This window comes from Gymnoscopelus braueri (genome assembly GCF_963280865.1).
Source record: "Gymnoscopelus braueri genome assembly, chromosome: 12".
In the NCBI taxonomy this organism is placed as follows: domain Eukaryota; kingdom Metazoa; phylum Chordata; class Actinopteri; order Myctophiformes; family Myctophidae; genus Gymnoscopelus; species Gymnoscopelus braueri.
The window spans coordinates 22,798,599-22,826,329 of record NC_137614.1 but is presented as its reverse complement, the minus strand read 5'-3'; the positions used below and the strand labels follow the sequence as shown (position 1 = coordinate 22,826,329).

Sequence of the window (27,731 nt, the reverse complement as noted above, 5' to 3'; positions counted from 1 at the left end):
TAGGCTGGTAGACAGACAGATAGGCTGGTAGACAGACGGGTAGGCTGGTAGACAGACAGACGGGTAAGCTGGTAGACAGACAGATGCTGGAAGACAGGTGGGCAGATATATTGTCATTTCAGTGTAAATTGGCACTCCAGCGTCTCCGTCCTTCCTGAGCTAATTAACTAGCTGCTCAGAGGCCTGGCTTAATTGGAACGGTCTCAACCCTCTATTCCCTCTCTGGTTATCTACACTGGCACACACACACACACACACACACATACATACGGATACACATAGACATTGCAATAGGCACGCGCACACACAATGGCATGGATGGACACATACACAATTACTTCACGCAGAGGTACGGGTGCACGCCCACACACATCCACCCTAAGAGAGCCATGGACACACACACCATCATAGATACGAAAGACCATGCCACAAAAACACTATTATGCATGCAAATCAGCACACAGATACAACCACCCCCATGCACGCATGCACGCACACACACACACACACACAAAATAGTATTGATATCCCTATGGGGATGTCAAATGCAATTTGTACACACACACACACACACACACACACACACACACACACACACACACACACACACACACACACACACACACACACACACACACACACACACACACACACACACACACACACACACACACACACACACACACACACACACACACACACACACACTTCGTTGGACTACGATGCTGCACCAGGGAAACTAGTGGTGGTATGTGTGTTTTGTTCGCACATACATGTGCAGGGGGGGGGGGGTTGATACCTTAGAGGTAACATATTTTAGTGTTTTATGCACACACTTAGTGCTTTGCGTTAGACCAGCTTTCAGTTAGTCTTAACTCTGAGCAGTGACAGCGCAGACATTTCTTTACTATTTAGACAGCGAATTATTGGGATTAAGATGTAGTTCACAATGCGCACACACTGATTGCAATCAAAATCCATCCGATTTCAACACAACATCAAAATGTGTTTCTTGTGGTAGCCTACCACAAGAAACGTTCGTTTTCGTGCTCAAACGGCAGATAGCCTATGCTATAAAACAGGACCCATTGCATCCTGGTTTACTTTATCTGTCTCTGCTCAAATGACAGCAGTTAACAGTCATCAATATCCATAGTAGAGCTCAAACATGGATGCACAGGACTCATTCATGTCTTTGTCATGCTTTGCTTGGTGCTTTAAATACAAAAGAACATAACTGAGAATAAGCGAGTGATTATTAAGCTAATATGTCAAGATATCATGGATGTGTTTATTGCTAGATGGTTCCACACTTTCACTTTTCCTTAGCAGAAATTAGTTTGTAACTCATCAAATCTGTCATCTACTGAAATTAGCAATGAGCATGAAGCAGCTGCAACCCTGCTTTATTGTCAATGATACCATAAGCAGAAGATGTAGCCAATAGAGGTAAACAAGTTCAAAATGTTTGCAATTAATGCACATAGGTTTCTATATAAGCTGTTCTTTCTTAGGTTTCTATTTAAAAATGTCTTTCGTAGTCTGGAAGCCTATTGCAGGGGAAGATGTTTTCACAAATGGCAAACAAATACAGTATATCAACATGTTTGTATGCTTGTCTTGAGATGCATCATTACAGATCAGGCAGCAATAGACACGTTATGCCTTTCCCCCCTATTTTGCCACTATTACAGTAATTACAACCAATTTCAACGTGCCAACTAAAGGAAATCGCAACAGCAATAGCGCACATTTCTTTTTTCACAAAAAAACATATGACTACACTACGCAGGACTCTTCATGTAGTGTTTTGATGTTCAGCATGGTTCATTGTCTTACCTGCTCGTTGTTGTTCATACACTGTAGCTTCATCTGCTTCAGATAGGTGGTGGTGAGAGGCATGTTGTAATCTATCGCCTCTGGAACCAGAGAACTGGGCCTGTCATTCTCTACAAAGAGAAGAGAAGAGAAGAGAAGAGAAGAGAAGAGAAGAGAAGAGAAGAGAAGAGAAGAGAAGAGAAGAGAAGAGAAGAGAAGAGAATTTTTGTCAAAATACATCTTTCAAAATATATATTTTTTATCAGGGTGACTTCTTGACGAGATGGATACAGTTGACAGGATGTTTGTGGATGGGTTGACAACAACAGAAACACGATTGATTCTGTAAATAATCTTGCCTTGTCAGACGGCTAACACTAGAGGACATCATAGAGCTGATCGAGGAAGAAACGAGTGGAGAAGTGGAGATGGAGAGACAAGGCAGAGAGGAAAAAGAGGAAAGCTCTCCACTTAGAGTGTAGCACACGCACGCACACGCACGCGCACACACACTCTCTATTGTTGTTATTTTGTCTAACGGTGTATCGATAGGTGCCAGTATTCCTCCTCAAGGCCAATAAAGATAAACTGGATTAAATCCACAGAGCAGCCAATGACAGAAAATGTTTGGAGCTATCAGATATAATTCAGGGTAACAGGAATAAACACCCAGTGTGCACATAATAAGTAGGAAAGCCTGAGTGTTAATTTAACTCTAACGGGTCCCATTTTCCTCCATTTGTACACTCTCAGAGTTACAGATGGAGACTGTGTAGGGGGTCCATGCTCAAGTACTTGCTCAAAAAAGATCACCAGCACTCACTTGAATTCCTTTTAGGATGTCTTATTTATTGAAGACCCAGCAGCAGTACAAAACACGGATGTTTCGGCCCACAGCCTTCCTCAGCGTGATTAATCATTTTCAAGTTATCCATGCTGAAGTACGTTGCTGTCAGGCAACGATATACATTAATGCCCTACTTAATCATACAAGACTGTCGCACAAAAGTAGTGAAAATAGCAGTGCGACGCATTGTAAGCTTGTAGATCAGCTATTTTCACCAAACAACGGTTTTGGACATGCAAGGTTTCCACCCGACAGCAACGATATTTAAGACCTCTTTTCCAATATGACAAACATGTGATCATGTATACGTATGTTGTCAGACAACCCTGTCAACAAGTGTCACTCAACAAAAAATGACTTTTTTTTTGTTAAAGATTTTAATTTATATTTTCTTTAAAAGCCTTTATTGATGGGATAGTAGGTTGACAGCAAATGGGGAGAGAGATGGGGTTTGACATGCAGCAAAGGCCGTCGGGATAGGGACTCGAACCCGCAACGCACTGTCAGGCAACTTTGGAGCTTAGGTGTCCGGACTGCTACGCCAGCGGACCGGGCCAAAAGGACATATTTTTAACTTGACAAATACTCTATACTGTAATAATCTATACTTCAAACATCTCTCACAAAACCTCTCCCTCTATCTGTCTCTCCATCGCTCCTATCACTCCCTCCACCCCTTACCTCTACAGTATCTCTCCATCTCCTCCTCCTTGTCTCGTTCATCACAACCTCAGCTCTGCATCTCTCTCCATCACTGTCTCTCTGTCAGCCAATCAATTTGATCTTTTCTAACCCCCCCCCCCTCTCTCTCTCTCCGTCCCTCTCTCTCTATTCCTTCTCTCATTTCAGTCGTTTATCTACTGACCTACTAAGGGATGTGTCTAACATCTGGAGTGTCTATGGAATAGAAATGAACACCATGGGCACAGGATCGATATGGCTTGGCAAATAGACATGAGCATCATCATCGATTGGTGATTGATAGTCCAGGGCAGGGTGTGTGTGTGTGTGTGTGTGTGTGTGTGTGTGTGTGTGTGTGTGTGTGTGTGTGTGTGTGTGTGTGTGTGTGTGTGTGTGTGTGTGTGTGTGTGTGTGTGTGTGTGTGTGTCCGCTTGCGTGCGTGCGTGTGTGCGGGTACACGTGCGTGCATGCATGTGTGTGCATGCATGTGTGTGTGTGTGTGTGGCTGCATGGTAATATATCCCAGTGGGTGATAGACAGTGTGTTAGCCGATTATGTTATATGTGATTGATTACCTGACAGAAAGTTGTAGATACCCCCTCTACAATGTGTTTTTAGAAGTGGTTCTTTCACATAAGGTTTGGGGCCCCTAAAAGTGTTGTGTGATGATACTGAAGGGTCATGACATTCATTTAACCCATTCAATCCAGAAATGCATCTCTGTCATTTTAAATTTTAGTCATATTTTGTACTTTGGCAATTAAAAAATAGCAGATATACAAGCTCATAGCGCATCACTGCGTGCCGCACTATGATCTTGTAGATCTGCTATTTTATTAATCTCTCAAGAACAGATTCTGCTCTCCGCTTGAATCTGTCGGGGGAGTTTGTCATAACGTGTACGCACTGGCCTACAAGTGGGCATGCCTTCAGATCAGGAAGCAGGCCACGCTTTACCCAATCAAATGTAGTGGGCGGGATTTACTGTCTGTGCTCTCGCTTCCCACTTAACCCATTGAGACCTGAAGCCGATTCTACATGTCTCCTAAATCTCAACTGTTTTCTGAAAAACGCATGTTTCTATATCAGTGGTGCTCAATCTTTTTCATGTCAAGGACCCCCAAAATTATATGTATTTGGCTGCGGACCCCCATCAAAATATTTTCTTCCAGGGACCCCCAGAAGCAAAGATTTGAGTTAAAAATGTTCGCTTTGAAAATATATATATTCAAAGATTTGCACACATTTTCACAAATTTTTAAAAATAGCAGATCTACAAGCTCGTAGCGCGGCACTCGGTGCCGCGCTATGAGCTTGTATATCTGCTATTTTTGAATAGCCCAAAGTGTAAGATAATGCTTTTTAGCTCAAATCTAAAAATGACATAGTTCCAGGTCTTAATGGGTTAAAACAAACCGAAACTCATTTAACAATAGCGTCCTCGGAGCAGACAAAACCACGGAAAGACATTCACATTTTAACTTGCTCTTTCATCATAGAAACAAGTGGGCTTATAACCAAAACGATCCATGTTCCCCGGGAGAAGTGGTGTTAGTGTTCTGTGTAGAAATATTGTTAGTGGGAATGAAAACATAAGCGCACCACCGGAAGTGGAGCACTGAGGGTAGACCAAAAACCCCAGTTTCCTTGCGCACGGGTGCTACGTTGAGCTCCTCCCAGAGCCAAGTGAAAGAGTAAAAAACAGCAGAGGGCGCTGTTTTTCCTTTTTATTTGGCGATGGGTTCCCAGATTACTATTTTATTTAATCGTGAACATTTTTGCAAATCTTTGAATATATATTTTCAACATTTGTAACTTACAAAATATACAGTATATTCAAAGATAAAAATAGCAGATCTACAAGCTCATAGTGCGGCACGAAGTAACGCGATATGAGCTTGTATAGCTGCTTTTTTTGAATAGCCAAAGAAATCTAAAATGACACAGATGCGTTTGAATGGGTTAAGATTATGGTCAGACAATGGGGGTGTCACGATTCTGAAACAAAATGGAAATGGATGACAAGCTGTCCTAGTAAGGTTAACCACTTAAACCCCAGCATCTCTATTGTGGGGAAGGCTTTCGCAGAAAATAGCCGATCGACAAGCTGTGAGCTTGTCGATCGGCTATTTTCAGCGAAAGCTTTCCCCACATTAACAGAGAACAGAAAATACACTAGCATAGAGCCCTGAGGGACTCCGTCACCCATATGGGGTTTAAGTGGTTAATGATATTATTTAGAAAATTAATCACATTCCCTATATTCTGGGCATGTCATAATATGTGAACATTTGGCAAACAAATAGGCAATCATTTGATTAGAATTTGGCAAAAAAATTACAGATCTACAAGCTTTTATATTTCGCTATTTGACGTGCAACAAAGTAAATGTGGTGTTGGTACAGCTTTTGGGACATCCCACCCACCCACACACACACACACACACACACACACACACACACACACACACACACACACACACACACACACACACACACACACACACACACACACACACACACACACACACACACACACACACACACACACACAGCTTGCCTGCTGCCTGTGTCAATTAAACATAGCCCCAGTCCACAGTGATTAAGTACATTTAATAATTCACACATGAACTTTAGTGGGAGTCACTTCGGCATCGCCATGGAGGAGCTGAGGTCCTGTGTGTGTGTGCGTGTGTGTGAGGGAGGGGCAGGAGTGGGGGTAGACCCCCACAGGGTGAGAAGGCAATTAGATGCTCTCTCCGAGTGGCGCCCAGTGATGGGGCAACACTGGTACAACACACAAACACACAGACAGACACACGTGTGGGTGCATGTGTGTGTGTAATGAGGACTAGATAGCTAGCTTTATGGGCAGTGCTAGTTGTATGTTTAGCTGCAGTAGGTCTACACACACAGGGCAAGCTCTGAGGAGAGGCACGTGTTGACTTTCTTCAAATGGAATAATTCATACTGTATCTCTTTTTTTAGTCACTATTCATATCACAAATCTTATGTCTCACATTTTGCCTTTGCAGGTGTTTATCTGTCTAACTGGACTGTAATCCTATAGATATCCAAGGCAGACGTACCCTGCTGTCCACCTGTAAACATTCTGTTATTATATTTTGTAAACTTGTTTCAAAAAGCGCTGTGTGATTAAAGTTTTATTGTTATTATTTAGCCTGTATAAGGAACGGTGTCTTTGTCCTGTGGCTCCAGAAGGCCAGGAAAGGCTGTAGTTTCAATGAAACTGAGTGAGTTCAAATCCTTTTGTCTAAAATGTGTCCTTCCAAAACACCAGTGACTCAAATGTCTGCTCCTCACCATCTGTCCTTCCTGTGTCCCTCACGTCCCTGACAGTATTTCTTCTTCTATTAAACAATAACTTTGTGCCTCCCCCCGCCCCCCTCCCTTCTCGCTCTCTCTCTCTTTCTCATTCCTCTCCACCCCTTCCCTTGTGTAGAAATGAGCTGGTTTCCTGGACCTCTTTTTTTTCTCTTTTCTTTTTTGTTAAAACTGTGTTAATTAGGCTAATTGAAGAGAGAGGCAGGACACGCCAATGACTCCTCCATAATCAGACACAAGAAGAGCCGGGGGGTGGAGGGAGGGAAAGAAGGGAAAGATGGGACAGGATGAGAAGGACAGAGGGGGTGGATGGATGGATGGATGGATGGAGGGGTGGATGGATGGATGGAGGGGTGGATGGATGGATGGATAGATGGGTGGGTGGGTCGGTGGGTGGATGGGTGGCTGGATAGATAGATGGAAGGATGGATGGATGGAGAGAGAGAGTGGGGTATGGGAATGACATGGGGAGCTTGGAGGAGGGTAGAACAGGATGGCGAGGGGGGTGGAGGCAGGGGTGGGGGGGGGGCAGGGAAGGGTAAAAATAGACATGGGGGGTATAGGAATGGGACAGGAAGCTGGGTAGAGGGGGATGATGGAAAGAGAGATAGAAGGATGAGTATGCAGCCCAGAGCAGGATGGGGGGATGATGTGAAAACAATGTGGAGGAGTGTGTGTGTGTGTGTGTGTGTGTGTGTGTGTGTGTGTGTGTGTGTGTGTGTGTGTGTGTGTGTGTGTGTGTGTGTGTGTGTGTGTGTGTGTGTGCGCCAGCGTGCGTGCGTACATGCGTGCGTGTTTGTATGTTGGAGGGGTACTGATGGAGGAGAAGAAAGGGGGATGGGGTGGAGGATGTATGTGAGGGGCTGCCTTTAGGGTGCCAAGAGAGACAGAAATGGAATGAAAGAGGGATGTTGGTGGTTGGCAAAATGGGAGGTGGGGGTAGGGATGAGGGGGTGGGGGGGGGTGAGGAGGAGAGGAGGGGAGTGAGAACGAAGAGCGCGCCGGCTGGCTGTCGAACAAACCTTTCAGCTGACAGACTGACAGGAGGTTCACTGTCCTGGTTTCCAGACGTATTGATTTATGATCTGACCGACAAGAAATGCGTTTCTGAAAGCAGACGATGGCATGAGGAACGGCCATCGAGGGCCATGGGGTTATCAGTGCCACACTGCAGCCAGATAAAAAAACATTTCAAACCTCTCCACCTCATCTGTATTGAAAATGCATTGGCTCTTCTAGATGACAGCCCCGTCGTACAATGGATATTGAACGGGTACCAAATAAAATAAAACTATACACGAGAAACTGCAGAATCACACAAAGTCAAACAAATCAAAACATGAAAAGTTAAGTCAGGAAGTTTTTCAAATAAGATCCGTAACGCCTGATTTATACATGGTTGTGTGCCGGCGTCGCACACCAAAAATAGGAGATCTACAAGGTTATAACGCTGGGGCACATTGGGAGCTTGTAGCGCAACCTAGTATAACTCAGACATAATGCGTAAAGTGAAGACAGATGCTGAATGGCTTTTATAGCAGAAAGCACTCTGGAGAGCAAACCACCACTTGAGCCCTAGCATCCCCATTCTGGGTCTAACAATCTGCGAAAATAGCAGATACACAAGCTCACAACGCGTCAAAGTGTTGTGAGCTTGTAGATTGGCTATTTCTGGCAAACAGGAGGGGGGCTAGTATAGAGCCCTTAGGAATCTGATCAACTAAGTATAGGGTTTAAAACCGAATATATGTCTTACCTGAAGATTCATTTAAGTTTCATTCAGGAATAGGCAGCTCAAATGTATCTTTTATTTAATTGCCTTGCTATACATGCAAATATAGTTAAGCCCTTGGATACCATGGCAACTACTACGAAAACCCTGCAGCAAAGGGGATGAGGTGAATATACATGCCTCAGTACCCAGGCTCATGCAGGCAGTTCCCAGGTTCCTCATAATCAGAACAAAACTGATCCGGGTTTAACAGTGACATTAAAGCAAGTTCATGTGCTCAAAGAATAAGTACTGTATGTATACCATATTAAGCCACTGGACTAACAGAGAGAGAGGGCAGGGGTTACTTGTTAGAAAGAGGAGGAGAGAAAGACACAATAGAACTTAGAACCTTCAGGTGAAGGTGAGAGAGAGAGAGACACAGACAGACAGACAGACAGACAGACAGACAGACAGACAGACAGACAGAGAGGGATACCTTTATAGTCTTGTCCTGTAGTACTGATGTGCATTCTCTTCTGACATTCTCCACAGCTCATCAGAAAACGGGTCACCGCCTCTCTGGGCAGAAACGCATAGGTCTCCGCTATCTGAGAGAGAGAGACATAGAGGAGAAACAGAGAGAGAGAGAGAGAGAGAGAGAGAGAGAGAGAGAGAGAGAGAGAGAGAGAGGAGGTGTTTAAAATGGTCTCACAACGATCATCTACACCAGCCAAGACAGACTTTTACAACAGGAGTTCCCAATCTTTTTCATGCCAAAAAAAAACAAATAGCCGTAACCTCTGGTTGCGGCCCCACTATTGTGAGATGGCTTTAAAAAACTAATGAAAATATCTACAATAGCTCATGAGCTTGTAGATATGCTATTTTTGAACATAGCTGAAATTGTTTAAACATTTCTGAACATTTCCGAACATTTCTGAAATGTTTTCAACTTTTTAGAAAGTTGTTTTCTTATGTTGACAACATTGGGCGAAAACATACTTATACTGTACATACTGTACAGTATAACATATATGGTAATGATGCAAGTTGGGAATGCATGCCCCACCTGGTAGTAATAGCTGTACCCAGTGCGGTACCTGTTACCACAGTTATAAACGGGCACCCGCCTACTCAAGAATGATGCAAGTTGGGAATGATGCACGTTGGAAATGATGCACGTTGGTAATGCATGCCCCACCCGTTTATGCAATAAGTAGTTGTTGTCAGGGGTGCAGTGGGAATTCTTTTACTGGTGGAACGTTATTTTAATACACAGACACGCTCCGACCAGCATTATGATTTTGTTTGATGTTTGATACATTTTTGTTAGGTTTTTAGTAATAATTTTTGTGAGAAATTAAAATGTTTTTGTTTCATTTTTTATTTAGTCTTATTCTTTGTAACTTTTTCAAGGAATGCCTTAATTTATAGACGCTAAGAAAGAAATGTAGGATAATAGAATGCATCGGTCAATCGGTGCCTGAGTTAAGCCGGGGACAGACAAACATAAGCACACACAGGTTTCGAATTGGTTCCCCTGGTGGCCCCAGTTTGACATCTTGTGTTCTACAATAGGGCATAGAATCAGAATCATCTTTATTGTCACATCACAGGTTCACAGGTGTAAAAAAGTGAGTGATCGTTTTGATTGTTTCCAGAAAAGAGAAAGAAGAGAGAGAAGAGGGTGGGGGTGGGGGGGAAATGTGCATTTATGTACATGAGATTTCGAAAAAGGTGCATGAGCATAGCAGCTGGTATCTGTTCCTAGACATTAGTGCAAGAGTATCAGTGCATGTACATGAAGATTAAGGTGCAGAGCAGTATAGCAGTGGCGGCCATTTGGTGGTGCCACAGACAGAAACCCCATTCATTTTTTATCATAGAGATTTCCGAAAATATGAATATAAATTATTATAAGCTTGGAACCAAAAAAAGGGTATTTATTAAATACAGTATATAATATTAAATATAGAAATATTGTTTGTATACACAAATATTTTTTGATTCACCAGGAGCCTGGATGGCTTGGTGCCAGGCTTAAAATTATTTATATAAATAGTTTCGGAAATCTCTTATGGGAAAAATGAACAGGTTTTCTATATGTGGCACCACAAAATGGCCGCCACTGCTATGCCCTATACAGTTAGTGCAACAATAGTGCGATCTGCAGAAACCAGTGAAGCTGTCTGAACTGAAGTCACACACACAGACTCTTGTGAATGGCAGTGTGCACGCAGTCACTGCAGGTGACAGGTGAACTCTCTCTCTCTGCCAGCTACTGTATAGTACCCTGTCACCTCTGTTACAGCATAACTCTTGTTCAGCAACACATGGCCTGGGGACAAATACACATACTGTACCACATTTTCAATGCAACTGCATTTTGTATGCATTGTCTGTGTCACAATGTATTGACTGATGTATTTACTGATTATATTATTTATTGACTTATTTATCTATGTACATGATACATCATACTTTTCTGTACATATTCATCATAGCGTTATAAATTATTACTAATATTTATATGGTGTCACATGCCTCTCCAGTCTCCACACAGCCTACTATGTTTAGTGACACACTAGTTTGGAAGTTCTTGAATGTTTGTACCAGTAAACAGTTTTTCCCCCCTCCAATGGACACAAACACACATGTGTGCACACACACACACACACACACACACACACACACACACACACACACACACACACACACACACACACACACACACACACACACACACACACACACACACACACACACACACACACACACACACACACACACACACACACACAATCTCACCACAGGCAGTGAGCAGCCTTGTATTGGTTTTATCGCAGGAATTTAATCTGCATCCATTTGCTTACAGGACACCCCTGCAAGGTATGTTTGACTTAACATATGATGCAGTGGGGGGTGTGTGTGTGTGTGTGTGTGTGTGTGTGTGTGTGTGTGTGTGTGTGTGTGTGTGTGTGTGTGTGTGTGTGTGTGTGTGTGTGTGTGTTTGTGTGTGTGTGTGTGTGTGCACACGCATGCGTACGCACATATGAGGCCTTGGCATACGAGGGCATGAACAAGTCATGCGATGATGTGTGAATATTTATGATGCGAGGGACGGACAAAGACACAGAGAGAGATGATGAGGTGAGGGGAGGAGGGGTAGAATAGAGAGAGAAGAAAGAGAGAGAGAGAGAGAGAGAGAGAGAGAGAGGGGAGGGGGGGGGCGTCTTGTTGTACTGGAGGGCGCAGCAGAGAGAAATGTCAGCCACAGCCTACAGGGGCTCTGGAAAGACAAGGTGCAGTCCCTATGATTGACCAAAAGAGGGCAGTGTCACCAACTGAGAGGACAGTCCAGACTGGGCCTGGTGGGGCTGGGGTCAAACCATTAATCAGTTCTGTCATCAAGTGGACAAACTTTACAGTTCAAAATAAGTACAAACAAATGCACACTCCTTCACCCTCATGCATATGCACACAAAACATGTAGACATTGTGAGTGTGTGTGTGTGTGTGTGTGTGTGTGTGTGTGTGTGTGTGTGTGTGTGTGTGTGTGTGTGTGTGTGTGTGTGTGTTGGGGGTCTACACATTTATTTATTTTTAAGATTGTTTTGGGCTTTTCTGCCTTTATTGATAGATTTCTAAGTGAAGATGGACAGGAAAGAGGGAGAGAGCGAGGGGAGAGACACGCAGCAAAGGTCGTCGGGAACGGGACTCAAACCCGCGGTGCGCTGTCAGGCTACATTGAGCTACAGTACGCCAGCGGTCCGGGCCTCGACCTACTCGTTATTTACAGAGTTCTTGAAACAATGACAAAAGCTGCACATAGAGAAAGGAGAAGATAAAAGAAGGGGAGGGGTAGCAGAAGTCTTTAGAGAAGAGAAACTCAGCATTAGAGTGAGATAGACAGACAGATATACATACAGTAGATAGACAGATAGACCTTGAAAAAGTTAACATTTGATGAAAATGAATATTAATAACATCCGTCATGGTATTTTAGTGTACTTCACTGTTGTCCGTGAGCAATTGTGCAAGAGTCATTCATTCAAGAACAGAATATAGCAAACAGGGGCTTGCTTATGTAGCTTGGTGGTTACAGCAAAAAGGACTGACTGAGTTACTCAATGTTATTCCGGGGGACAATGAGTATGTGGCTGACGGTGCTCCTCATCCCTGTTAGCTCACTGTAGAAGGGGTGGGACGGGAGGGGTTCATTAGGATAGTTAACTTTACAGCTTCCAACCTCCCCTTCACAACCACCTCCAGATTGTCCAGATTAACTCCAACTACAGAGCTACTGTGGCCTTCCTCACTAGCTTAGCTTAATAATGTACTGTTCAACATTTGTGTTGAACGATGTGAGTGAATGGACAATGTACTTAACTGTATGTTGGATATGTTTTTAGATTTTTGTGCGACACTGCTGTTAAGTATAAAATAGGGTCAAAATAAGTGGTTAATCAGACTGGATGGATTATAAAGGATAGTCGGTTATAAAGAATCCAGTAGAATTTATTTGTGTTGGGGCACCTGGTAGAGTGCATACTATTAAGGAAGAGTCCTTGCGCAGCCAACCTGGGTTTGAATCCGCCCTGAGGCCCTTTGCTGCATGTCCTTCCCCATCTCTCTCTCCTGCCATTTCCCGTCTCTCTCCACTGTCGCTATCAAATGAAGGCTTGAAAATGTCCCAAAAAATGACTTTAAAAAATAAAGAATAATAATTGAATCGTTGATATATAAAAAAGCACAAGAAATAAAACACGCTTCTCTATAATTCGATTCATCCAAAAAGTAATCGAAAGAATAATCACTAAGAAGATAATCGATAGTCCAGTGATGAGCTGTGGATTTTTGAGCTAGGGGGGCTCTATTTTATGACGTCACGTGCGCGCGAACGTGCACGGGCATGTGCACATAGCCACTCAGCTCAGTGCTGAAATACTGTATTCAACATGTGATTTTTTATGTAATTATATTTCTTATTATTTTGTTGCATTGTTAATTTGTTGTTTTTATCAATTAATTAATTATTTTATTTTCCTTTACATAGACTCACCCACACATAAGTACTTAAAATAATCAGACAACTTTACAACTTTACTTCGGTGGCAAGGTGATTGTCGTCATCATCGTAGAATTCGCAGACAAGTAACCTACCTGACCGGAGTGGCTGTTAATACAGTGTAACTGAGGACGTAAGTGAGAACGTAATGTTATGCAAAGCAGCCAGGTTGAGGCCATTGTTTAAGGTGTTAAAGACGGCTCGTCGCTGACGGTGCGTGCTTGCGCGTGCATGTGGAGCTCCCAGCCCCCATAGTAGCCGGGGGGGCTCTGAGCACCCCCTACAGCTCATCCCTGGTTGCAGCCCTACTTCGTAGTAAGCACATAACAGCTAAGAATTGCCAGTAGGTGAGTGGGTTGTGTCGACCACATACTGTACAGTAATTTCATTGTCCCCAGTTCGATTCCAGCTGGACCCCTGTGTTGCATGTCCCTCTCTCTCTCTCTCTGCCCTCGGTGTCCTGTCTCTCTACTATCCTACATGAAGCAAAAACTGAAATTAAATAAATAAATCATGCTGTCCAAATATATTTTCCATTTCAACGCTCTCTTCTGCCTCCAGACCTACTTGTACAGTACAAGAGTATGGTCTGGGTCCAATATGATGCATGCAGACAGCGGCAGGCCGTTAATGTAATATTATAAACTAGGCCCTTACTACTAGCTATTGCTGTTTTTTATAATTATTAACAAAAACAAGTGGTTCTTTTGCATTCAGTTTACTTTGAATTTTGACATTTCTTGTGTTATTTAGAAAATAAAGTGCGAGGGCAGATAGAGAGGAGACAAGATGAGAGTAGGATTGGTACTCTCTACTCTGGTCCTCGCCACTTCACATGGAGAACACAGTAAACTTAGTGCACTAACTGGTTGAGCTACCAGCACTTCCACTATTAGAACATTTTAATGGCAGACAAAGCAATGATGCATTTGTGTGACCTTCCTCAGGCAAGTCCCTATCTAAAAACGTGAAGGAGAAAGTGCGAGACAGTGTGCAGGAATATTAGATTCACTTTATTGGCTTGATGACAAGGAATGTTCCAGTGGTATGTGATACACTTAACACTACTGACAATTGACAATAGTCAGTTATCTCATGGCTACAGAAAAGGAGCATGAACCACTTGCTACGGTCACACCTCCTGTAACTTTGTGTCTGCCTATGTGGTCGTCTTTTTGCAATGGTTTTAAATGGGAACGGAGCGTTTTGTTGGCATTGCACAGCTTTCCACACATGTTGCACACACCTTGGGTTTATGTGTTCTATGTCCCAGGGCGCTTCAAGCAGAGAAAAAGTCTATTTGAAGCAAATAAATGCTCGAGACCGTTGCTGCTTTTCCCCCTCTGTCCAATCGGATGAGTTGAAGGTGGACCGGCCTGGCAACGTCAAGACATGTAGAAGGTGCTGCAAGCTACTTCTATTTTTTTAGGCTGCACTGACTGCACAAAACAGGCGCCCGCATACAACCTGCGTTTATCAGCCTGCAACCCGTGTGCAGGTGTGACCGTAGCCTTAAACCCTATATACCTAGTTGACCGGATTGGACCAGGGGTCTACACTCGGCCCCCTTTGCACTAAATATCTTCACCAAAAATAGGCGATCTACGATTTTTGTTGTAAAATGCGTTAATAGTATTGTGAGTATCCCAGGTGATGCCTGCTGTAACAGACTGGATCTTCTGTGTTTTACAGGCATGCAAACAGCCCAGAGGTGAAAAAGGTGACAACATGTTGTTTTCTTTCGGGTCAGGTGTCACACAATTGCCCTATTTGGGTTAAAAAAGGTGACTGTAGCTGAAAAGTGACACTTTTGCATGTCTGGTTTTAGTAATATTGAATACTACTACTAACAACAACAACAACAACAACATTGAATGCATGTTCAAATGTATACAAAGAGCCAACATATGTTGGAAAAGGAAGGTTTTAGGGCTGTTTCAACCACTTAAACCCTAAATACTTCGTTGACCGGGGTTCCCCAGGGGTCTATCCTTGGCCCCCTCCTTTTCCACCAAATCTCTTTGCTCAAGCTCAAGGCTTGAGGTTGTACATTTTCACAGAATGTTGGCCTATTATGACATGCCCAGAATAGGGACACGGGGTATATGTGGCTAAAAGTGTCCAAATTCTGGGGTGTGTGCGAGGTGAAAACCTCTCTTTCTCCCTCTCTGTCAGTCAGTTTAGTTTCAGTATTCTGACAAGAAGGTGAGTGTTTCTGTGTCAGAAACACTGCACTAGCGGGACAGACAGCTGTTAAAGTACGATACCTCAGCATTTCACCAGAGATACTAAAAGAGGAATGAAAAGTGAGTGGAAGAGGAAGAGAGAGTTGTGTGTGTGGTAACTGCCAGACACACATTATTATGAAAGACAGAGTGTGTGTGTGTGTGGGGGGGGGTCAGACAAAGAGTCTGAGTGAGTAATAAGAAGAGGGAACAGATAGAGAAAGGGGGAGGCAATGAAACAAAGAGAGAAAGGCAGTGTTTGGTTCATAATTTGTTGCTAACTTTGGAGCAAAAACTATGAAACGAAAGATATCTGTTTTGTATGAATGTAACATTTTTGTCATGAAACAAATTCCTGGTGTATGAAATACATAGTAAAACAACAAGGCTGTGTGTGTCCACCAAAGCATTTTTTTCACAGCTGAAAACACCAGGTGCTCTTTCAAAAACACCCAGCTAGGAATGCTTCAGAGCGCAACGTTTTGTTCAGCTGAGACACCTTGGTAGCTATGATATGGATGTAGAATATCATATAATATAGTAAATCTCAATCTGAACCTTTCAAAAACAGTAGGCAAAAAACACTAATGTCAATCTGACCAGCTTTAGCATACAGATACTATCATCATATAAGTAAGTAAGTAAGCCTTGCCGAGCTATGTGGCCATGTGGCCTATCCTGTTACTGTAGCGTGAGGCAGCTTGATGTTCTAGAACATCCCCCAGCCATGATGTACAAGTGCACCGCCTGGACATGATGCTAGTATGTCGCAGGGACTTACCCCATACTAGAGTTAAAAATAAGAGGGCACCGGAAATCCCCGCCCATCCACTTGTATGGAGTTGCTCACCCAGCGCATACTCCCTTTTCACCCCTTCTTCCGGGTTGGGAAATGTGACGGGCGGGGCCTATTTGGGGCCTATGTGACGCGTTTTGCGTCACTCCCGTGCGCAACCACGTGCGCAAGCTCGTGAGTCGAGCCCATTGATCGAAACCGTTTTGATAAATTAGGGTATACTTCTACTTGTTTCCGGTTGCTTGGGACCGGAAGTTCCAAGATGGTGCATTTGCATTCGCCCAAAAAGTGGTTTCAAAACAGGTCTGTAGAAACCAATGGCGCTCCCTTCGTCCATATTATTTACAGTCCATGATGTGGAAACAGTAGTCCCATGCTGTATTTGGCATTTCTGGGGCTATTATATGGTTAAATCAAGGTTAAATCAATTTATTTCCTTTTATGAAAAATATATTTATATTAAATAAATCATGGTGCTCCGGCACCAAATAATTGACAAATTAAGCGCTGGGCATAATACGACACAATGTTTTGTGAAGACGATGAACTCACAGCTTTGTAAGTCTTCTTCTGCCCGGCGTGCTTTGGAGCTTTACTGGGGTCGGCGCTGATCTCCACATGCATGGCATAGATGATGTCAAAGAAGTCCTCCACCACCGCCACGCGCTTCAGCGACGAGTCCCCTCCAGACACACCGTCCACACACTGCTGAGAGAGACAGAGACAGACAAAAAGAGAGAGAAATTGAGAATAACATTCATCTACAGCATAAGGTTATTGCTCTAACTCAATACCGACTGCCATATGTACAGTAGAATTACTCATGAACCCAAACCTCACAAACATAGAGAGAGGACTGCTACACACAGACCATAACAAAAGAGAGGAGTCAGTAGTTACTATAGGGATGGATAGACAGAAACTCTCTCTTTCACACACGACACACACACTCACACACACATGTGAGTGCACGAACACGGGAACCTTTCCATTTCCCACAAGGCCATGGCATAGTTAAGTGTACCACTGAGGAGCAAAGAGGAGTGTGTGTGTGTGTGTGTGTGTGTGTGTGTGTGTGTGTGTGTGTGTGTGTGTGTGTGTGTGTGTGTGTGTGTGTGTGTGTGTGTGTGTGTGTGTGTGTGTGTGTGTGTGTGTGTGTGTGTGTGTGTGTGTGTGTGCACACTCGCATTTGCCTGTGCAAGGAAGTGAGAGGGAGACTGGAGAAAGAGAAATACAAATTTGTCTGAAGAGGGAGGAAGGGATAGAAGAGTGAGTGAGTGAGAGAAAGAAAGAGAGAGAGCGAGAGATGTGAGGCCAAGAGGAAAGGTGGTGGACTGGGGGTTTCTGTACCTCCACAGAGAGTCACAAGAACACAAAAAACATTACACACTCAAATACACACAACTCCTGCTGCTACCATGGTTACCGATGGGAGGCCGACCTCACGGGGCAGGTGAGCCTATGTCGGTGTGTGTGTGTGTGTGTGTCACTTGACTATGGGCATCAGTACTAACTAAGAAAGAAAGCAAGCAAGATATATATATATATATATATATATATATATATATATATATATATATATATATATATATATACACACACAGACACACACACACACATATATATGTTACAGTTAAAGTACGTTTGAATAACCAGTCAAATCGAAAAAGAAAAGCTCGTTTTGAGGCTCTGAACTGATCCGCAAGCTCGCGACCGTTGTTTTCGGTTGACAGCGATGCTGTCGGGCGGGTGGGCGACGATGTGGAAATCCGGGGGTTGTTAAAGCGCTAGCCTCGAGTGAAAAACCCACCCCAGGTAATACGATTTGTAATGAAACTGTCTTGATGCCGGTTGGAAATAAACAAATTAACGGACATAACGCAAGATTTTGGATCAAAACATGCGGGCGTGATCTCTGCACAATGTACACGATGTAGAAGTGCATTCTCTCTTTCAACCTCCGTATAGCAGTAGGTGAGTTGTTATCTCAAGCTGGCTCCAGGTAGCGGAGCTGCGGTACAGAACTGTCCATATGACTCTGTCCTACTTGACTGTGTTAACGTGGAAATTCACTCTGTTTCAGAAAGTCTCATAGACCTTTATATATAAAGTGAATCATTGAATATTCACATAAAAATCCCGAATCTGATTCGACCAATACAATTCTGATTCAGGTGCGGCCCTTACACAAGCTTACATTGCATTGCGACGCGTTGTGAGCTTAAAGATCAGCAAATTTTGCTACTTTTGGGGGGGAAAACAAACAAATGTAAAAAAGAAGTTTGAAAGAATTTGATAAATTAATGAGATTAAGCTACGGTAAAATCACAGAACACTAGATTTGAACTAAAACCAGGACAAGTAAACATATTATTCTATTTGAACTTCAATACTATGGTTGCCTATCTGTTACAGAACCAATTTTAAGATTTTACTGATTATTTTTAAGGCACTTCATGGCCTGGCCCCTAATTACATTTTAGGGATACTAACCCCTTAAGACACTAGGGGTTAGTAACTAAAACTTCAAAATGAGTCTCTCAAGGAGGACAAGTATTCCACAATCTTTGAATATTAGAGAGTCTGTAAAAGAAAAAGCCCCCTAAAAGCAATGCACACATACCATACGTACATATATTTTATAATTGACATTTCTGCTTAGCCGCAAGCTAGATAGAGTTCGACTAATTTGATTTCCAGTAGGACTTATTTCCATAACGGAAGTGTTATTTTCTGCCGATTTTCAACACTTCTGATCTATAGACTGTTGGAAGCATTTGTGGAAACCGTCTGTGCGAGAGAGAGTCTGTCTCGAGAGAGAGACTACTAGAGTAGAAACGACACGAATCCGGTGGGGACGGACACATCAATGGCCCTGTACAACAAACAGACACTCCTCGTTGAAAAACACTTGGAAACACGGACAGACAGACACAGCGGATCAGTGTGGAGGACAGGTGAGCGTGGGGGAGGTGCACTGTCAGTGTGTGTGTGTGTGTGTGTGTGTGTGTGTGTGTGTGTGTGTGTGTGTGTGTTTAAAAAGAGACTGTAGTTCATTGACTCTTCATTAGATGCTCTACATCTGGTAAAGGGCGCCCTGGGACTGTCGCTTAAGAATAATGAGACACACAGATACAGACAGACAGACACACGCACACGCGCACCCACACACACACACACACACACACACACACACACACGCATTCACACACATGCTTCATGCAAACATGTACATATGCAAACCAGAGCTTGAAACCCCATACCCAATCAAAAAACCTCTCTTGACCCGCTTGCCCAGTGTATCTCTCTCTCTCCCTCTCCCTCTCTCCCACCCCTCCCTCCCTCCCTCCCTCCCTCCCTCCCCCTCTCTCTCTCTCTCACTCTCTCTCTCTCTCTCTCTCCCCATCTCTGGACCCCCCCTCCCCTACTCAGGGTGCAGGTAATGAGGGTTGCTATGGTAACCCAGCTTCAGCTTATCAAAGAGGGGGTGTGGTTGAAGTGCCAACATTTCTCTCCCTCTCTTCTGTTCAGTGCCCCTGCCCATCATCATACTGTACTGCAATCCCAGCATACTGAAGCAGGGGATGAGGAGAGGTGTTACAGGGGACCACACACATTGCTGTGTTGTGTGTGTGTGTGTGTGTGTGTGTGTGTGTGTGTGTGTGTGTGTGTGTGTGTGTGTGTGTGTGTGTGTGTGTGTGTGTGTGTGTGTGTGTGTGTGTGTGTGTGTGTGTGTGTGTGTGTGTGTGTGTTTGTTTGTTTCAGTGTGTCCTCGTAGCGTGCCAGGCTAGCTGTGCCCTTTCCCTCTCCCTGGCAACGGCACAGGAGTGGTCACAGTGCACCGAGCCCCAGGACACTCACACGCACACTCATGCACTCACACACGCACACTCATGCACGCACACACGCACACACACACACACACACACACACACACACACACACAGCGGAGTGTGCCCTCCGCTATCTGATGCACTTTCCCTGTTACAGTGATGAACTGTGCTGCAAAACTCATACCCCCACCCACAGGCACACACACACAAACAAACACACACAAACACACACACACACACACACACACACACACACACACACACACACACAGACATAATATGCACATATTTAATGTTTCATATTATTTATGTAATGTGTTTTGTTGTGGACCCCAGTATGATTAGCTGATTGGCATGGCATCAGCTAAAGCGGATGCTTTTTAATAAACACATATGTGCATGCACAGATTTGCACACATACATACAGTATACTATGAAGGCAAATAAACACAAGTGCAAGCAAACACGCACACAGGTCCTCCCCCCACCTCTCTCCCATCTTCCTTACGGTTGTAGGGCACATCACTGGCCCGGGACTGTACCCTATGTGACAGGACACACACACACACACACACAGTGGGCCACAGGGTGGGGGGAAGGGTTTATGTGCATGTTGGGGGGTGCACCTTAAGGCACAGCAGGCAGGACAGGGCAACATGCTTTTCACACACACACACACACACACACACACACACACACACACACACACACACACACACACACACACACACACACACACACACACACACACACACACACACACACACACACACACACACACACACACACACACACACACACACACTTCGTAGTCACCCATTGGAAGGGTCAAAGTCACAGAGATAGAGAGATAGAGAGAGAGAAGAGGGAGGTGGAGCGGAGGGGAGAGTACAGTTGCCCTTCTGCAACATGCACATGAATGAACAAACACTGTAAACACACACACACACACACACACACACACACACACACACACACGCTAACACATACTTGTGAGGACCTTCAACTTCTAATGGAGTACATTTACATACATTTTCTGACCCTTAACCTAAACCTCAACCTAACCTATACAGGTCCTGACCTAAAGTGAAGACCAGCAAATGCTCGTTTTCCAAAATTGCACAATTTCTTTCTACACTTCTGAGGATAACTAGTCCTCACAAAAATAGAAGTCCAAGAACAACCACAGAGCTGAATTATTATACATAGTCAACAGTTATTATATGACTGTGGTGTTGTATGCAGCAATGCACAGTTGCACACATGTACCTTCAGCATAATAAGCATGAGAATGAAAACCAAATGTTCTTCAAATAGGCTATTTTTAGGATTCACTTGTTCATCTAGGGACACGGATATGAAAGTTGGTGTTCTTGCTCCAGGACCCTGGCTCATTAAAATGTATTGGTTAATCATGTCATCAGGTCATGTAAGGACCCAGAACACCAATGATGTTGTTACGGGTCAAAGCTGCATATTATATATTATAAGGACTCATTAGACTCCCTATCGATGCATCCATGGGACAACCAATATTTTACCCTGATAATGCTGTATTGTCCATATTACAATGATAGTAAAATGTACAAAATGTACCAAAAATAATAATATACCGGAGAATCACCATTTTGTTTTACAGTCTGCAACTCTGCACATGTGCGAACACTTTCCGATGGTCACTATGTTTTTTATTTATTTATTTTTAGATATTTTGGGGTCTTTTCTGCCTTTATTGATAGACCACAGTGAAGAGAGACAGGAAACACTCGGGATTGGAATGAATCTTGGGACTTGCTGTCAGGCATAAGAGCCTTTGTGGTACATGCCTTAACCACACGGCTACCAGCGCCCCATTCCTTGCTTGGTGATGCATTTTGATTTTAAATCTGCTGCAATTTTTTTGCTCTTCTTTTCTTTCTGTTTCTTTTCTTCTTCTATATTTTTTATTCTCTCTTTCCTCCTTTTCCCTTTCCTTTGAATGCAATAGTGAGAGCCTGCACAAACAAGAATTTCACCCACTTTTACATTGTGATGTGACAATAAAGTTTCATTGATTGATTAATTAACTCTTTTTTAAATATATGTTTGGGGGCTTTTCTGCCTTTATTGAAAGTGTACAGTGGAGATGGACAGGAAAGAGGGAGAGAGAAAGATGGGGAGAGACAAGCAGCAAAGATTGTCGGGAACAGGACCCGAACCCGTGATGCGCTGTCAGGCTACATTAGAAGCTAAGTGCCCGGACCGCTAGGCCAGCGGTCCAGGCCATCAGGTTGACTTTTGACATAACACCCAGACTGAAGCTATAGCTCCATGGACATGAGCATTAGAGCCGATGTGGTATGCATGCACCCTAAAGCACTCGTCTATTGGGTCGCCCCTACTATTTGCTGTATTTCTAACTGTTCTGTGCAATAATACATGATACATGCCTGCCTTACATGCCTGCCTTACCACAGCATAATATACACGTTCTAATACTGATCACACTTGGCCTGACCCTATTCCTTACCTTCCTATATTTTACTTTTTGTATTTAAATTTACCCTGACATAAACATTACAAATATTAATGTGTCTGAGAGCAATGCTTTAAGTCAAATGCCTTGTAAGACAATAATACTGTATAGACCAGGCAGATTCTGATTCTGGTTCATGAATATTCCCATTTCATAGTAAAATCCTTATTGATAATATGTGCATTTTTAACTCTGGGTGTTAATTTGTGCATTTGGAACTCTGAGTGTGTACAAATTTAGGTTGCATTTAGATTTTAGCTATAACCATTATTTGTATATCTTTGGCTATTCAAAAATAACTGCAGGTTCACCTTGTGTGCATGGTTTTTAACCCGTTCAATCCGGGAACGCATCCGTCATTTTAGATGTCTCTGGCTATTCAAAAATAGCAGATATACAAGCTTATTGCAGTGCGATGAGCTTGTAGATCTGCTATTTTTGAAAGAATCGTGAAAATGTGTGCAAATCTTTGAATATGCGAGCATTTGTAAAATATGTTGTTCCAGATTTGAGTTAAAAAAAAATATGTAAAAAATGTATGTATTCAAAGATTTGCACAAATGTTCAAAATATTTCAAAAATAGCAGATCTACAAGCTCGTACGTGAGCTTGTAGCTTGTATTTCTGAAAAGCCAAAAGGTATACAAATAATGGTTATAGCTCAAATCTAAAATGACACAGATGCCTTCCCGGATTGAACGGGTTAAGATCAATGCACACAGTCGACACACAAAAGCCAATGACACACAAATCCTCTCAGACGAAGGACGTGAAGAAGAGAAAAGCCCCTTCTTGTATGTAACTCTCCAGTGTAGAGAGACTGTCCTGTTTTTTTCCCTCTCTATTGCTGTCTCTCCATTTTCGCTCCTATTTGGCGCTTGTTTTGCTGAAAGGTTTCTTGACTCTCTCCATCCCTCTCTCTCCCCTGACCCCCACTCACCTCCTCTAGGCCCTCCACTCCCTCCATCCACACATAATTGGTCTTCTCTCCCTCTCCCTCTCTCTCCTAACACTCTAGCCATTACCACCGTCCTTCTCTCTTTCTCCGTCACCATCGTTCTTTCTTTTCCATTCCTCTCCCCCTCCTACAGTCCATTCGTCCTCACATCCTCTCATCTTTTGCTCTTCTTTTGTTTTGTCTCCTTCTCCTTTTTCTATTCCGTCTATATATCTTCTTCACTTTTTCTGGCTTTTCACCCTTTTCCTACAGTTCCACTGACCCCCCCCCCCCGCCCTACCCCCACCCCCATCCCATCCCCCTCTCTCCCCATCTCTCTCGCCCTCCTCCATCCTCCGTCCCATTTCCAAACAAGCCTGTTGCTAGGATACCGTGGAGGTCCATTCAGTGGAAGGTAACCTGCCTCCCCTTCCCTCCAACCTCCCACCCCACCAATACACACACACACACACACACCTCTCTCTCTCCTCCCCCCTCTCTCTTCCACCACATGGCTCAGGAAGGACGGATGCAGAGGGGGAGAAAGCAAGGGATAAGGATGGAGGATGAGAGCCATAGAGTGCACAAAACACACACACACACCACAGAGCCCCTGCAGGACCAAGTGTTTGTTGAGCTGGGGGCAAGCAGGCACAGCCAACCTGCATCACATCCTACACACACACACACACACACACACACACACACACACACACACACACACACACACACACACACACACACACACACACACACACACACACACACACACACACACACACACACACACACACACACACACACACACACACACACACACACACACACACACACACACACACACACACACGCGCGCCCTGGCACATAAGCGAGTACATGTGCATAGTAATCACATGCATACACACACACACACACACAAACACAGAAATGCCAATTATGAACAGCATGATTTCCTTCAGCTGTAATAATGACAAAGTTCTGCATCAGATTATTGTACATGGCGCACACACACACACACACACACACACACACACACACACACACACACACACACACACACACACACACACACACACACACACACACACACACACACACACACACACACACACACACACACACACACACACACACACACACACACACACACACACACACACACACCTATTTTCATGCCATGGAGTGTTGCGACGCGTTGTGAAGTAGTACAGTAGATCTGCTTTTTTGCCGAACGTGCCCCCCAGAATAGCTATACTGGGGTGGTTATAAGTAAGTGACTTGTAATCCAATTGAATTTGATCGTTTGTTTGTCTCTCTGCGTGTCTTTTCTTACTGCACTTACTTTTTTATACATGTAATAATTATGCCCTCATTCAGTCTGAAGGGGTCTCCTCTTTTGTGGCCTTCCCAGGAGGTTTTCCTTGCCCAAATGAGGGTCTAAGGAGAGTGGGTGTCATTTGGTTTCAATTGTTAACTTCACATTATTGCTTGCTTTGGTCAAAGAGCCTTTCCATAATTTAGATGTTGAAATTGTACGGTTCATCTCTAATCCATTGTTCTCTTAATGTTTGTTTCACACGGCACTTTTTGCAGATTTGTTTTATTTTTATGTAATGCACTTTGTAACTTTGTTTCGATAAGTGCTCTATAAATAAAGTTAATTACTATTATTATACAGTGTGTGTGTGTGTGTGTGTGTGTGTGTGTGTGTGTGTGTGTGTGTGTGTGTGTGTGTGTGTGTGTGTGTGTGTGTGTGTGTGTGTGTGTGTGTGTGTGTGTGTGTGTGTGTGTGTGTGGGGGTGTGTGTGTGTGTGTGTGTGTGTGTGTAGAAATATATATGTATATACTGTATTTCTATGTATATATTTGAACAAGTGAGCAGGTAATGGTTTAGTGTTTCACTCAAGATACCTTCACATTGTGGCTGTCAATTGAAACACAATAGAATCACAATGGAAATGAATGTAGTATAGCGACTGTTCATTGAATGTGCAAGCTGTCAGAATCATGTTGTCAGTCAGTACTCCCCGGCAGCCAGACAGGGTTGAGGGTTACATGGGCTACAGGGCTATACAGTCAGCAAGCCAACCCAAGATAACTCACTAGTCAAGGAAGGACTCAACTACTTCTCCATCCATCCATCCATCCCACGGTGACCTGCTTCTTCCTACTCTCTATTCATTCCCATTCCCCCACCCTGCTACTGTATGTTTCTGTTTCACTGTGTGTCTTGATGGCTGTCTCTGTCTGACTCTCAGACCCCATACTGTTTGTTTTTGTTACTCAGTTTTTGCTGACACAGATTAACAGCAGGGATCGAACCAGGGATGTCGTGAATATGTGGTCGACGCATTATCCTGTCCAACTCTTGACAGTCCCAACATTGTACATTCCACCACAGACACCACCACATCTCTCTCTCTCTAAAGGCCACTCCACACCAATGAGTCGCCATGCACCTCCTTGCAACATGCAACTACAGTACTTGCAAGGAGTTGCATTGGTGCAGTTGACCTTAAAACTGAGCTTGTACATTGAACATTTTCACTACTTTTCACGACAATGTCATCAGCACTGAATATGGACATACAAGGCGGCCAATCCCAAGGACAAGATAGCTAAAAACTTCATTGACTTCAGTGAACTTTCTTCAAAGTTAGTATTTAAAATATAAGTGTTCATAGGACAATAATAAATAAAATGATAATGCTAGGGATACTGATGAAAGTGAATGTGCTAATATTAATGGTATTATCAATGGTGATCATAATAAAGCCAAAAACAAGAGACAAATATGATTTGTGTGCCCATGAGTACCAGAACAGCTGAGGCGTGTTTGTGTTTGTGCACACATACACACACACACACACACACACACACACACACACACACACACACACACACACACACACACACACACACACACACACACACACACACACACACACACACACACACACACACACACACACACACACACACACACACACACACACACACACACACACACACACACACACACACACACACACACACACACACACACACACTGCAGGGCTGAGAGCTAATTATCGAGCAGGTTGGCAGCAGGAGCAGGGAGAGGGGCACTGGGGGTCTGTGAAGGGTAGGAGGGGTAGGAGATGTTTCTGAGGAAGAGAAGAGACAAATAAAGAAGTATAGACAAGAATAGAGATCCCCCCCAAATTCTGGATCTACATTAAAAAGAGAGACCTTGCCTGCCTGTTACCATTATAAAGCTCTTGCCTGCCAGAAGTTGAACATAGGAGTCCCTTTGGCCAGCTGATCCTGAGGCTGAATATTCATCTTCTGATATCACAAACCCCAGCCAGCCTCAGAGAAGTCACACTATCGCATAATTTGTATTTATATATATATATATATATATATATATATATATATATATATATATATATATATATATATATATATATATATATATATATATATATATATATATATATTAAAGAATACATCACTTGTTGTAATTAGATTACACACAACACAAACTAGAAACATATTTTGTTATAAACAGACAGTATACTGTGGCAGCCTACCTATCCACAGTAACTGATAAGAAGTAGAGCCCTACAGCTTGTAGATCTGGTATTTTTGAATATCTTTTTTAAACTTTTGAAAATGTTCACCTATGACATACTGTACCCACAGGTTGAAAGTGGTTAAAAATCTGAACACATCGGCAGCAATACAGATGTCCTCAAAATAGTCAAATAATGGCAGATATATCGGCTAAACCGATATATCGGTCTGGCTCTAATAAGAACCTGAGAAAGACTGAGTGACCATAGTTTGGCAATAGAGTGAACAGGATGTGCTGTCACTGTGATCAGGGAGCGGTAGAAACACTATTACACTTTCTAACAGAATGTCAAAAATACAGAAATATTAGGGAGATCTTTCCAAAAGGAAGGTAG

At 43.3% G+C, this 27,731-nt stretch overlaps 1 protein-coding gene across 1 annotated transcript in view; it reads right to left on the bottom strand.

Moving 5' to 3' along the window:
• nol4lb (nucleolar protein 4-like b) overlaps window positions 1-27,731 on the bottom strand; it is a gene marked incomplete at its 3' end in the record, with an annotated part of 153,498 nt that overhangs the window by 104,432 nt on the left and 21,335 nt on the right. Inside the window, exons 3-5 of the mRNA XM_080444655.1 lie at window positions 17,046-17,201; window positions 8,901-9,012; window positions 1,840-1,949 (exon numbers count right to left, since the gene is read on the bottom strand). Coding sequence (XP_080300781.1) covers window positions 1,840-1,949; window positions 8,901-9,012; window positions 17,046-17,201 — 378 coding nt within the window. The remainder of the gene's footprint in view (window positions 1-1,839; window positions 1,950-8,900; window positions 9,013-17,045; window positions 17,202-27,731) is intronic.